Raw genomic sequence first — 14,114 nt, 5'->3', positions numbered from 1 at the left:
GAGTTAAGGGGGCGAGCTGCGGGTGCATTCATGACCCATGGTGTGAAAATAGTAGTGGTGTTTTTCACAGTTTATGTATGACTGCCAATTGTTTCTTACCTTTAATCCTAGTTCTCTTACAGGGAAATCCCCATTTAAATAATAAACACTGATTAGTCCCGCTCACATGTGGGGATCCCGGATCACTTCTTTACAACAGATCTTCTGAAGTTTAGATGTTTGCTTTTCTTCTGTAACGCCTGGATAAGCGCTTAAGCTATTAAATGTTTAGCAGCCAATAAATGAGGCTATATTGGCCAACTGCTTTAGGTTGCATTTAAAAAATGGTTAATATATCATTTAAAAAAACAAGAAATATTAGCTTGAATTGCATTATTTGTCCTTACAAATATCAGTCACAAACCTTTTTTTTAAATAAATGTTGATGAAGGAAGAGGACAATGTAAACTTCTAGGCTGCAACTCTGCAGCTATGAAAACAGAGTATATGCCTTTAACGGCTCACAACCCACCAGTATTCCATCATGCCAACTAGGTGGCAGTTACCACAGTTCTTTTTTCTGGCTCCTGGTGACAGGATCTTGGAGCACTGAGCTCTGAATTTTTTGGCTTCTTTCTTCAAAACGTTCTCTCCGAAATGATTAGTTATTCTACGGATTTCCATTGTTTTTCTATCATTTTCTGACAGGAAGATGTTTTTTCTCGTCAAATAAAATGTCATCGTTATTTGACAAATGCCCTGCCATTGGCTGAAAGAAGGCCAAATCAGATCCTCATGATATATGCATCATTTGCCTTGTGGATAGCTACATCTCTGACTGATGTCAGCACTGCTGGTCCTTTTCCAGATATACCCTAAGAGACAGGGAGAGATCCACCTTCATGGAACAGAAGAGTGACGCAGACAACAGGAGGCACAGCCCAAAGGTGGGACGTTGCATGAGCCCAGAGAGGGCCTGTCCTTTACCAAGGCTCTTCCACATTTCTTTGAGGACTCCAGGAGAGGTAGATCCATAAAGAGAGAACATCTTTAAAAACAATGTAATTCCAGGTCGATGCCGAGGACATAAACGTCCAGACAAGGTACAGTGCCTAAATGCTCGGCCTCGAGAGCTGGATCAATGTTGAGAAAGAGACAAGATTTGATGGATTTGTCAATCCTTGGTGTTGCTATACCATTCTTCAGTTATATTGCTGAAAACATATCTACTATGGGTTCCTCTAATTTTAACATTCCTGGCTAAAGCACTCATTTTGCTGAATCTGACGAATTTACACTGGTATAATGAAGATGCAAATGTAACTCTCACATTTGTGAAGACAAATTCAAACTTTGGCCAGCTTGTCAGTTTTTTTTGTTTTTTTTAAAGCTATGCCTCAACTATTTGTTCCTTCGGTTGTATAACTATGGGAGGCTTCTAAAGTGAGTGAGTGCAAAAAAAAAAAACCGACAATGGATATCACCTGAGTAGGTCCTCCCCGAACAGCGCAGATGCCTTATCGGAGTACCGACGGAAAGAGCGGTGCCCCCAATTCCTGAGCTGTAGCCAGGTGAGGAGTGGCGCTGGTCCCTCAACCTCCAGTGAGAGGACGTACTCAGGTGATATCCATTTTCGTTTATTTTTTTTTGCACTCACTCACTTTAGAAGCAGTCGCAAAGTAGATTTCTGGTCCTGAAGAAGCAGGAGATCCCGTTAGGATCTATTCACTGCAGAAACATGTCGACCTTCAATAACACGCAGTAGATATTTCTTATAAACTACTGTTACTTTGCACCTAACAGATTTTTAATCTTGGAAGTGGTTGCCTTCTCATTAAAATTATTTGGTGCATCCACTCTCCATTTTTATCTTTAACACCTTCACTCACATATTTTTATTTGAGTACTGCTTCCGGTTACCACTGTGTTTAATAGTGGTATGTACAACATGGACATACTACCTTGTGAAATCGCCCAAATGATGACAACAAGGGCAGTCTAGAGTGCGTCACTGATGGGTACATATATCACATTGTGATTAGTCCCTTTTGTACTTCACAGTATAGTGGACACCGTTTGAATACAGAGACGATGTTATTCAAATCTCACAATTTTTTTCTAATCACTATGTTTCTCAGTCTTCTGTTTCCAGCATTCCTCTTAGGTGGAATTATATTTGCATATTATCAATGAATGGCTTCAAATGATCTCCACATAGGATCAACAGAACAGGGGCCTCAGTACATTGTTCATAGAGTTGCCCATGTTAATCCGCTTCATTGCATCCTAATATCTTATAGACTCAATGCCTTTTTAGCATGTTGAGTCTATGGACTCTATGGTTATATGCACTTTCAAAAGAAGATTTTATAAATGTTAAAATATGTACATATTATTATCCCAGCAGAAATAAGATTTGCTGAGAAATTGTTAGGCAGATTCCATATGAATAGCCTTTTTATTTTCTGGCAAAATATGACAAAATTGGTCGATTGGGAACATCAAAAATTCATGACTTTATGACATGTACTCACCATCCCTCATCACCAAGACATGAAAGGAATCTTAATGTAAACCGTTTGTGCTTTATACACATTTAAGAAAATGATCAACAATGGTATTATAAGCTGTATATGAAAGGAGTATTACCTGAGAGGCGCCTTGGCACATCCGTGATGGCAGGAAGTCCTGTGCCTCGAGAGGAGGAAAGGGGGGTTGTGGAATGAATGGAAGGCGAGGTCATCTGGCTCAAGTAGGCTGGGTAGGACTGGTCGTAGGACCACGGAGGGGAGGACTGGGCCTGTCTGGGATCTAAAAACAGAGAACAGGATACAGTTTAGAACACAAAGCAGTAGTCAGTCAATCTTTCGGTTTATGTTTACATTTAAAAGCACTAATGTAATGGTCTTGCGCCACATCATGCACTAGTTTCCTACAGTACACTCAGTTATTTAATCAAACAGTAGATAAAAAGAATAGAAAATAGAAAGCGATGGAACTGCTAATTTGGATGTGTGGAACATGCTACCACTGCCTCATTTGTAAGAACTTCAAAAAGTGCCACTTAAAGCATTCACTAAGCAAGTCGGGGTGAAAACCTGTAAGAAGTGAGATCTAAATCATAAGGTAAACTATAAGGAGTTATTGTCTAGAATGGCTTAATTGACTCCAGCTGCACATGGCCTTTGTGCTGAGGCAGTTGGCCCCCAGACCTAGCTTCTGGACAGGCCTTGCTTGCAAAGCACACAAGTGCCCAAACCTCCTGTGGGGCTAACCTGTAGTGTATGAATTTTAGCTGTTTCGCAGTAGGGGTTGGCCACAGATCGAGGGTTCGTCAAAGCTCTCCACCAAAGTTACCAAATAGCTACGCGGACATTGGCCCCTTTTATTTAAATTTTTTATCATTAGAACATTTTAAATATCGTTTTTTTTAATTGGGTTCGCGACCCCAAAAGATCTGCGTAAATGTCTATTTTGATTTAAGCAGGTGGATTGTGTGTCGATACACATTTGTTTGTGTGGGTAAACATATATATGTATGTATGAAGCACGCACAGGCAAAAAGAACTGTTTGCTTTCTACACAGAGTGCGTATCTAAGATAAAAAAAATAATGAGTGGTAATTCGGTGTGTACATTTATGATGCAAAATCCCTCATGAAGTTTAATGTAAGCACTCAATAGGAGGTGGAATGATACATTAAACAGACAGTAGCATGAGATGAGAAAGAAATACTTACTCTTAACTGAGGCAAAGTTCAATCTATGCATATTTAAAAAAGAATTGATGGCTGTAGGTCTGCAGACAGAGGGACTGCCCCACCAGGCCTAAAACTTATTTCCAATGGAAACTCAGAATGGGTTTAAATGTGAAAAGTTGTTTGTTTTCATTAAAAGTCTGTAAACTAAAATCCCAATTGAATTCAATAGGTTGCCATTATGCAGGAGTGAAGCAACTGCTTTCATATTTTACTGGAGTGTTTTGTGCAGATATTCACAAATGTGTTTTCTCAAATTCTTCATTAAACTATTTTTTAATGTGAAGGTTTGAAGCAGGCGTCATTGAAAGGAAAGTGCAGCAATCTCTGGGCTTCGGAAAACGCGCCTTCTTAAACTGGTCACTTTTCCATAAAGCCCTATAGTTGAAATGTCTCTAATTTCTTCTTTTATACTGTCTGCTCCAACATGGTTTGTTTCAAAAGGTGTCTGGGAAGCAGAAATCTCCCTGTAGGGACAAGCTCGATAAAAAATGACAACATTTTTTGTTAATAAGGGTTTCTAGCACTTTGTAGTAATGCCGTTCCGTGCACAGCGTAAGTGTTTAACAAAACCCACCTTTGTGAAAAGCTGAAGGGAACTTGATCATTACACTTAATGGACTCGTGTTCAGCAGTTTCACAATTTAAATGGTATGGCTTGGCTGTGATTCAAATCAGCATGACTGTGAGCCATTATGTCTGCTGTTTGTAGTCACTCCTGCCTCCTACTATTAGTCCAATTTAGTGTTCACAGGTAGAAGATTGTGTGCCTTCAATTAGTGCATGGCAATCAGAGGCAAGAATCACAGCTCAGACCTATGCATGCTCAAACTCAAGCCTAAATTAGGAGAACAATGCATCTCTTTCGAGAGGTGACTAGGCCTAAATGAAGCTTCTGTTACACAGCCCAAAGCTACTAGGCCCAATCAAGATGATGGTGGTCAAAAAGACGCTCAAACTCCTCTCGACAGTCAAACGACTGCGACTTTCCTTGTATTTGGTCTCTCTGCTTGGGTCCTTTCAGCTTTCAGTACAGTGGATAAAAATATCTTCGGCATAAAAATGAGAGTTTTGAGGTATCATAAGGTCAACGCTGCTGCCCACGGCAAAAGGTGTTTATTTTTAGTAGGCCCTTCCTGTTGAAACACATGCCAACAAAGGCTGCTCAAATGCTCAGAAAAAACATACTGCTTTAAAGAAAAGCATAACACATGGTGGTTACGTCTTGTCTATATACCGCTGTAGCTGTAGGTTTTCGAAACACCAATTGTAGACAGTCCCAATACTTACAGTGGGCTTTGGTTCAGTCCATTGGTTGTCACCGGTTGGCTTTCTTGTCAGTCCCCCTTGCATGCTTCTTACTCAAGGCTTTTCTTTCTCTCCTTTTCTTTTCCCTTCCATGAAGCACAACTACTTCGCTATCTTTTTGATTGTAAGACTTGTGGATGACTTGTGTCCACTGCTCACTGTCAGGGAACTACTTATTTTCCTTTGTTTTCAGTTCTGAATGTGAGTGCTTGTGTTTTCTTGCTCCTTCTCCCAGTTCCTCATGAGCTGCTCCTCCCCCCCCCCTGCCCCCTCCACCCCCCCACACCCCCCCCCCTCACCCCCCCTCGGACTCTTTGTGTTCCACTCCCACAACCAGTTTATGTGTTGTTTGTCTCAACAGCGCTTATTTGCTTCACCAACCAGCATTAATGATACAATTTGCCTCAGGACAGGGGTGCCTAATGTAGGTCCAGAAGAGCTGAATCCAGTGCTTCTCGATGTACACTATGCATCACTGCCATAAGAAAAGAGAGGCCCAAGTCAAGTAATAATTGGGAAATCTGCACCCGCAGGTTTACAAGCTAGCATGGGTGCAGATTTCCAAAATGTAAGGTTTGTCAGTGTATGTCATAGGCCAACTGTCTTCCCTACCGCTGTTTCTGGGATTTGGCCAGAGGGCAGGGTTGGATGAGATCAGAAATCGGCCCGGACACACCAAAGAAAGTGGCCCACATTTGCGTATTGCCTTTCCGCAAAACACTGCTTCAGTGAAGTTTCATGAAAAGATAGAGGGTGGGGGGCATGCTTTATTAACTTCACTTAGATTTTTTTAAAATGCACAGATTAGTTCACACTGCTTATCGACACATGAATGCAAGTGAGACCACTTCTGCTCAGGCCCGCTGCCCACACTCAATCAGCAATCATTAATGGACCAGCCCAGTGAGAGAAAGGGAGTGATATCTCCGCCCATCTGCCTCTAGAAAGGCCACTCAGGCACCCAGTGGGCCGCTGGCTGCGTCCTAACCGCACAGACAGCCTCCAGGCTGCCCAAAAAAAGCAGCCTACAGCTAGAACTCCACTACTGGCCCTTCGGCCATTTGCTGAGTGCCCGCATTACCAATCCAACCCTGCAGAGGTGTGACAATCCGCCACTTTAAGGATTGGGTAACTATGCAGTCATAAACTTAGGACAGCAGGACACTGATCCATCTGGCAGACTGTCAGCCATCTCAAGTCGGCACTGAGTCCCACATTGTTTAATCTGTATGTGCAGCCGCTGGCTGCGGTCGCCAAGCATTGGGACATGAATATGGTCTCCTATGCTGACGATACGCAGCTGGCGGTGACACTGAATGGGAGGTCTGACCTTGATGCCCCCAGGTTCCGGGACGGTCTCTTAGCAGTAGCGGGCTGGATGACAGCTAACTGTCTTCAGCTCAATGCTAAGAAGACGGAGGTCCTGATAGTGGGCAAACAGAGCAGCCTTTGGGGTGAAGAGTGGTGGCCTGCAGAGCTAGGTGTCACTCCAACTCCGGTTTCGGACGTTAAAAATCTGGGTGTCTGGCTAGACTCTGCCCTTAGCTTTTGCAGCCACACAAAAAAAGTGGCAGCTACTTGTTTCGGGATTTTGTGAGGGCTCAGGCCCATCCTGAAATTTTTTGACGCCCCTACCAGGCAGCTGATTATGCAGGCTACTATTTTATCTCGGCTTGATTACGCCAGCTGGCTCCTGTTAGGGGCCAACCAGGCGAAAGTCGCCCGGTTACAGCGCGTTCAAAATGCTGCTGCTAGGGCCCTAGTGGGTCTACCGAGGTTTTGTTCCGTGAAAGAAACTATCCGGACAATACACTGGCTGCCCATAGCGCAACTGATTGATTTTAAGACTTTATGTCTGTCTTTTAAGATCCTTAAACTGTCTTCCCCCCCAGATCCTTGAGAACCTTCTTATTCCCTATGTTCCTTCTCGTTCTCTGAGGTCTTTGGGTCAAAACCTGGCTGTGGTCCTGCGGTTTAAGCTTTGCCGCGCCGGAGGATGATCCTTCCGTGCTTTAGCTGCTAAGTTATGGAACTCACTTCCATCCCAAATTCGTGCATTGGATGAGTTGTTTGATTTCAGGAAGGATATTAAAACCCATCTGTTTTGTTCTGCACTTTAGTATTCCGCTTCTCTGCTACCTTACTCCCTGATGTCTCCTGTGTTGTGTCTTTTGCCTGTCCAAAGCGCCGGGACGCCCCTTTGCTGGGACAGCTGTGCGCTATAAAAGTGCTGCTAACATAACATAACATAACATAACAAGTGGAATGTACTCTCCGAAAATTAAGCAAGGCCTGACTCTGTGAACATGGGTTTAGGAACTGAGAGCATACATTTCACTTTTTTCACCCAGGATACAGCTAAATGGAGAAAAAGTTCGAGGAAACACCACGAAAGCATGACAAAGTGATTTTATGCACTATTTCCAACTGAGTGTTATGTGTTGCACGCATACAAGGTGCCTTCCTTTGTGCTGATGAAAGAGCACATCTGGGGGCTAGGTCCGCCCCCTTCTTCATTAGCCTTACCTTGATTGTCCTACTGAGTGATTCTGCATATAGTGTTCATGCAGCCTCAGGGACTTGTGTCATTTAATCTTGAATTTGGGCAGTGCAGTTTCCAGGCATTACGGAGACAAATGCTACTTTCTTCGCGCTTCATGTCGTTTTTAGTTACAGTTTTTGCACCTATCTACACACCTAGGAAATGCCGACAGAATTGGGAAAATGTATGTTTTATGTGGATTAAGTCTGTCATGGAGTTTGTGAAAAAAATCATCATGAATTGACTGCCTGCCTGTGAACTGCAGCTTTACTCGCGCTTTAGATTGTAATGCTGGCCTGGGGGTATATCATAGTGACTTTCACCACTGATTGTGAGGGAAGTGTGCTACTTACTGCTTGTGGAACCTAAGGTCATATCCATAGCATGTGCATCTCTCTGCTGCTCACACATGGGAAGAGTTCATGTTCAGTTTAACTGATTAAATGCAATGTTAGTTACTGGGGCGTTTCATTGCCTGTGCTGCATAACCAATAGAAGTGTATTTTTATGATGATGAGTCAATATTACGCATCCACCAAAGCATTAGTGTGCTTGTTTAGAGGCATGCTCATGTTCACATTTAAAATCTAAAGATAAATGTGGCAAATGTCCTCGGCTAGCACATTATTTAGGGCCTGATAACGAGTACGGTGGTCCTCTGGCCGTCCCACCACTGCGTGTCCGACCGCAGTATTTTGAGTGTGGCTGTTTGGTCACCACAGGACTGGAGCCAGGATCCGAGTATAATATGATGTGCCTGTCCACTGCCCCTTTTATAGCGGACAGCCTGCTATAAAAAAAAAGGTGGCGGGACTCCTGCAGCTCGTGGAGGTGCATGCAGGGGGGCATTGCAGCCCTGTTCCTGCACGGTGTGGCATGCATGACATGCATTCAAGTCAGCGTTCTCATGGTGGCGGTCTGCATGTTAATCTCTCCTATGAGCCCAAGATACCACCGCCGTGAGACTGCCGTCTGTGCTGGATTCAACTCTGAATCCAGCAGGCGGATGCAGTACGGCCTTGGCGGTCCACTTGCGGGCGTGACGGTCCTACAGGAGAACCGCCAGAGTCAAAATAAGGGCTATATTCTCGTACTGATTGTGAGGTACACATGCTAATGTATGGCAAATGTAGAAGGCACAGATACACAAAAGCAATGCTTAATTCATGCAATTATTAAAATCCGGAGATGTGCATATGTAAACATTTACATTTTGCAAATAGCCACAAAGGATTACGTGATGCTGTGCACCACTTTGTCCCCAGTTTACTTGCACCATCTCTGTCTCAATTCATGAAACTACTTTCAGAAAGCCTTTGAAGTAGGTTAGCAAAATGTCCAACCTGTGTATGCTTTAAATTATATGAACGTTTTATAGAGCGATGTGCGCTTCTTTTCACATGCTACAAAGCGCTGTATTAAAATTGATGAATAATGTGTGGCTCTTAATCCTGCGTTGTACATTTGAAAGATACTCCTCCGGTTTTACAATGAATTCCAAATTCAGGAATATGAATATTTGAAAATCTACAAAGTAATTGTCAAAATTTCGAGTGATGTTATGCCTCTATAAAACTTCCAAGGTCTTTCTTTTATGGCCAACGGCGTGGTTTCAGGAGGGGGGGGGGGGGGGGGGGGGGGGGGGGGAGGGGGTTTGTGGTGTTACACCCCCCTAAAAAAATATTTTTACTAAATAGCTGGGTACACGTGCTTTCAGTGTTTGTTGGTTCTCACCTGGGATTTGTACATGCCCACACTGACAAAAACACGCATGCGCGCGCGCGCGCACACACACACACACACTCTCACTCTCTCTCTCTCCCCCCCATCTCTTTTGAAGGCCTTAAAAAATGTTTTTAGTACGCCCTCCTCTCTCTTTGAAGTGTCCCTTAAGCCCCCCTTATGTGCAACTTCTCATGTATTGTGTTTTAAGAAGATATCCCAGCGTGATTGCTGGGAAATCCGAAGCTCCCCTCCTCCACCTTATTGGCCAAGCTACGCCCCTGTTTATGGTGCATTGGGAAAGAGCTCATGGGGCTATTTAAGAAACCACATCAAGGACTCAGTGTGCTAAGGAGCAGATCCAAAGTGACAGCACTGGAGGCTGCAAGGGATCACAGCCTGAACACTAAATTGGACAGCGGGCCTAGAAAGCGTATCCTAGTCATGCGGGCACTACACATCAAGACATTCGGAATCCCCTTTCAGCTGTTGATGTTAATTGTTTCATGTTAAAAATAGCCCATCTTCTGTCCGTCCTCCCTTTCCTCTTCTTATTTGGAAGCTCAATTCATGAAAATGGCCCCTGTTCTATTGGCTGCATACAAGATTTGCCAAGTGCACACGGCTGGCCACCTCCCATTGACATTAAACACTGCGGGTTCACTCAGTGCTAAGAGACTGGGGCCTTCAAAGTTACAACCCTGCCCCAAGTGAACTGATTAATGATGAACACCGATTATCCAGTATATCATGATAGAAGTATTAGGGGGCTGTTGGGGCCTACCTCTTAAATATCAGCATTCAATGTAAAGTCTATATAGCCATGTTTGCAGTATGAGGGTCTATTGGTCCAGTGATGCTTGTCATTCTACCTAGACACCAGTGGTGTCTCGCCGAGGGAGTGCTGCGGGCGGTGGGGCGGGGTGGAGGAGTAGGATGGGGAGGGTATTGGACTCGGACATATGAATGCCATGAGTAAGATAAGTAATTAAATAAATAAAACTATTTACCTTGCGCTCCCTGCATTGCCGAGTTGGCGATGCAGGGAGCCCAAGGTAAATAGTTTTATTTATTTAATTAATTGGCTTACTCCTGTCCGTCGTATGTCCGAGTCCACTACACCCTGCCCCTCACCTGCTCCGTCCACCGCCCCCAGCACTCCCTCAGTGAGCCACCACTGCTAGACAGTATATAGGGGGCGATTTCTTGCTTGCGTTAGGGCTATAGCACCCTTGCTCTGTCTGCGAGTGTAAGCTTTCTCCCAAACACTCAACAAGGACAAAAGCGGTAACAGTGGTGCAAGCTTCTGTTACTCACAAACAAGTGCATCACCGACAGCAGCAAGTTAAGCATAACTCACAGAGAGAAGCAGGTATGTAATGGGCAGAAGAAAATGTGTGGGAACAGTGGCCTACACTGTAGACTCATGACCCTAAGTGTATGCAGACAGGAGTGTGGGAGGCAGAGACCTAATACTAGGCCCTTCTGTCCATGACAACGTGTTAGAGAGTGGGTGGGAGTAATGTGTTGGAGTAAGATGGCAGGAGGGAGAGTGGGATAAGGGCTCTGCTGAGGAGACCTCTTTCATATTCTAGAACTCTTCCTTTGTTCCTTGGAGCATCTCCATCCCCTTATACTCTTGATAGCTCAGTCTTTTGGAAGTCCCTTTACCTGCTCTAATTCACCCAAAGGTAGCTCTTACAGGTGACCTTAACTTGCCACCACATGGCCTGCTGCTCTCATGGGATCTTATCATTATCCCAAATATCTATTGTCAGGTACAGTTTCTACCCAGTGGCTGTCGGTAAATCCAGAGCCTGGGTAACTATAAGACCCAAATGTAAGTATCTGGCTATTGATTCATTTATCTACAACTGATTCTATCTTGCATATTTAGTGAGTGTTGTCAACAATCTTTCCAACCACTCTGCTGTACTATCCAACAATAACATGTTATCTAAATAAAGCAAAGCCAGGATTCTAATGAGTTCTTAATTGTGGCGGATTGGTTCTGCTGAGACTCAAATGAGATTAAAAAATCACTAGTATATTTATGAATTAAATATGAGGGCAAGGCACGTCCTTGCTTAGCTTCAGAGGAGCAGTATATCTTTTTGGGCATCTCTCCTACTGCCCGTTTTTTAATTGCTGCCCATGTCTTCACATGCAACTGGGATGAAATATGGACTAGACATGGCTATTTCATGTAATTTAGGCTACAGCTTTTCATGCGATACATTACGGAATGCTTGAGTGAGGTTGATAAATGCACAATGGAGAAACGGGGCTCCCCAGACACCAGAATCACTTATCAGCAAAGTTAACATTGTTGGTTTCAGAACAGCCCTCCCTTAAACACCTCTAGAATGGGGAGATGATCCTACTATTGTTCGTAGAGTTAAAGAGTTCATCGAAGATCACCCCGGAAAATAATTTGCGTAGTGGATGTAACATGGAACATATGTGGTGGTTTCCTATATCTTGTCCAGGTCCCATTTATGAGTTATCATGATACTACCTCCTCTCCAATTATTAGGTATTTTTTCAATTCTTAAAAATCCTACAAATGTGTCAATTTATTAAATTAAAGTCCGCCATTCCAGGTTGTGTCTTATTGATGATCCTTTGCTCTGAGATCATGATAGATAACTTTGTACAACATACCCGTTTCAAGTTCTTTCCTTTACCTCTGATCTGGTACAAATTAGTGAGGTATATTCTTACCAGCAGCGGCCTGCTGTATGGGCTGAGTGACCACACCCCCACCTTTTTTCCAGAAAGTAGAGTGTCAGGCTGAACAAAGGTCAGCCTGACAGACACTCTTCTTGTTCAGGTAAGGGTAAATGTGCAGACTCCTGGCTGCCTGAGTTGAAGTTTTCCAGGCTGAGGATTTCACAGCCCTGTGCGTGTGACCAAAGCAGCCTGGCAAAAGTGCCTCGTGGCCCTCCCCTCGTGACAAGGAGGAGCATCACTGATGGCCTCGGATCTGGGCTCTTCAGTTTTAAGCCCGGAAGTGCCCAGGCCAGAGTGTCAATCAGTGACACCTCGTTACAGAGTGGGGTGGGATCAATAGTCTCATTGACCCCATCCCACTCTGAGAAGAGTGAGGGACTGCTTCCTTCCCTTATTTGCTGGCCTAAGGTCAGCCAATGGCGGAAGGCAGCAGTCCCAACCCTCCAAGGACCTCTGACCCTATACCCTTGTACTCTGATTTCCGCAAGGCGCTTAAAACTCATCTTTTCCTGCAACCCTTTCTGCATTAACCTTTCTGTACCCCTCTCCCTGGGTTCAACTGCATCATCAGCGCCAAGAAACCGCTAGGTATATGTGCACTTAATAAATGCTTTTAAATTCAAATTAAATTAAATTCAAATTCTGAGGCTTTCTTCTCAGAGAGCTGCAGTGAAGGTAGGTTTTATGTGTGTTTTTTATGTATGGTGCACGCGTGTACGTATGTATGTGTATTTGTGAGTGCGTGTTGTGAATGGGTGGGTGTTCGTGTGGTTGTGAATGAATGGATGTGAAACAGTGTGTATGTGTGCGTGTGTTGCACCACCCTGGTAAAATTACGGCCCACCACTGATTCTCACCACATCCTTTTGCTTATGGATTAGCTTGGCATAAGCATTTCTCAAGTCTTCCGACTATCCATTCTCTCCTCAGGTTTACAGAACTTTTTGTTATTTTGAGTTCTAACTGCTTTACTTCAGACTACTAAAAGTACTGGCAGTTATTTTAAACTGGAAACAATTTTTTAGAGCTTGTTGTACCAATCAAATATCTTCAGCTGTCTCCGGAGGCAGTAATGGCCAAAAGTGCCATTTTGGTACTCCTCCTACTGTCTTCTGTGGCTGACACTCTAGGATTACAAAATGTGTTTGTGAACAGATACTTTGAATATCCGTAAACCTCATTTATAATCCCCTGTTAGTATTAAGAAAAAAAGATAAATATTTCTTAAAGCTTTCTTTGGATTTTCCCCGTTTCCTTTTTAAATTCTAACACCATTATTTTCTCTTTAGATTCGTTTTTCATTATCATATTTTTGAAGCTTTGTGAGTTGAGAGTGCTTTTATTACTTCTTCCATTTTTGTTTTGATTTCCATAACACACTACTTTCTTCTCTGTGATGATGGTGCAACAATGAAACCTCCTACCTGATATTAAAGTTCAGTCGAGAAACGAGTGAAAGTTGTCACAAACCCTAGTAAGATCTGCTTGGGTGTCTACCATTTACCTGCCCAGGACTGTGCTTCTCAAATATATTTCTTACAGATGACAGTAGTGCTTCACATAACCGCACAATGTGGATTCTAGCATGACAGTTGTGTATTACACTCCAGTGCAATGTAGACATTTACCTGCCCATGTGTCATTTTTATAGTTGAGCATCAGTGATCAAGCCATAGCTTGGCATTTTGAAAAACAACTATTATATCTGAGCTGAATGCCGGCAGGCATATTCAGAATCATATATATCTGCACTGAAGCATATATGGCACAGGAAGTGTGATAGGCACTTTGACCTGACTCAAAATTTATAACTAGTGCATTTTCACTTGAGTTAAGGTTTTGCACAGGCATTTATTTTGTGGGGCTCACTATTTGAGGTAATCGCTGCATCTTCTGTGGCTTACATATTTGTTAAATCCGTATGTTTGCATCTGATACATCATTTATTTATCACCATGGACATTATTTTCTTTATTGGAGAAAAATACTGTAGACACTCTCACAGACTGCAACACTGGGACATTTCACTAATGCCCACGAATGGCAAAGAGAGCCCTTCACTGATGGGGCAGG

The 14,114-nt window shown here is 43.4% G+C and overlaps 1 protein-coding gene across 3 annotated transcripts in view; it reads right to left on the bottom strand.

The window, feature by feature from the left end:
• RUNX2 (RUNX family transcription factor 2) overlaps window positions 1-14,114 on the bottom strand; it is a 331,526-nt gene that overhangs the window by 31,279 nt on the left and 286,133 nt on the right. For all 3 annotated transcript variants that reach the window (XM_086926222.1, XM_086926224.1, XM_086926223.1), the window contains one exon: window positions 2,629-2,790. In XM_086926222.1, the coding sequence (XP_086782348.1) occupies window positions 2,629-2,790 (162 nt within the window). The remainder of the gene's footprint in view (window positions 1-2,628; window positions 2,791-14,114) is intronic.

This window comes from Lissotriton vulgaris, chromosome 6 (genome assembly GCF_964263255.1).
Source record: "Lissotriton vulgaris chromosome 6, aLisVul1.2, whole genome shotgun sequence".
Lineage (NCBI taxonomy): Eukaryota > Metazoa > Chordata > Amphibia > Caudata > Salamandridae > Lissotriton > Lissotriton vulgaris.
Note: the sequence above shows the minus strand (reverse complement) of the source record. Positions and strands in the feature narration are given on the sequence as shown.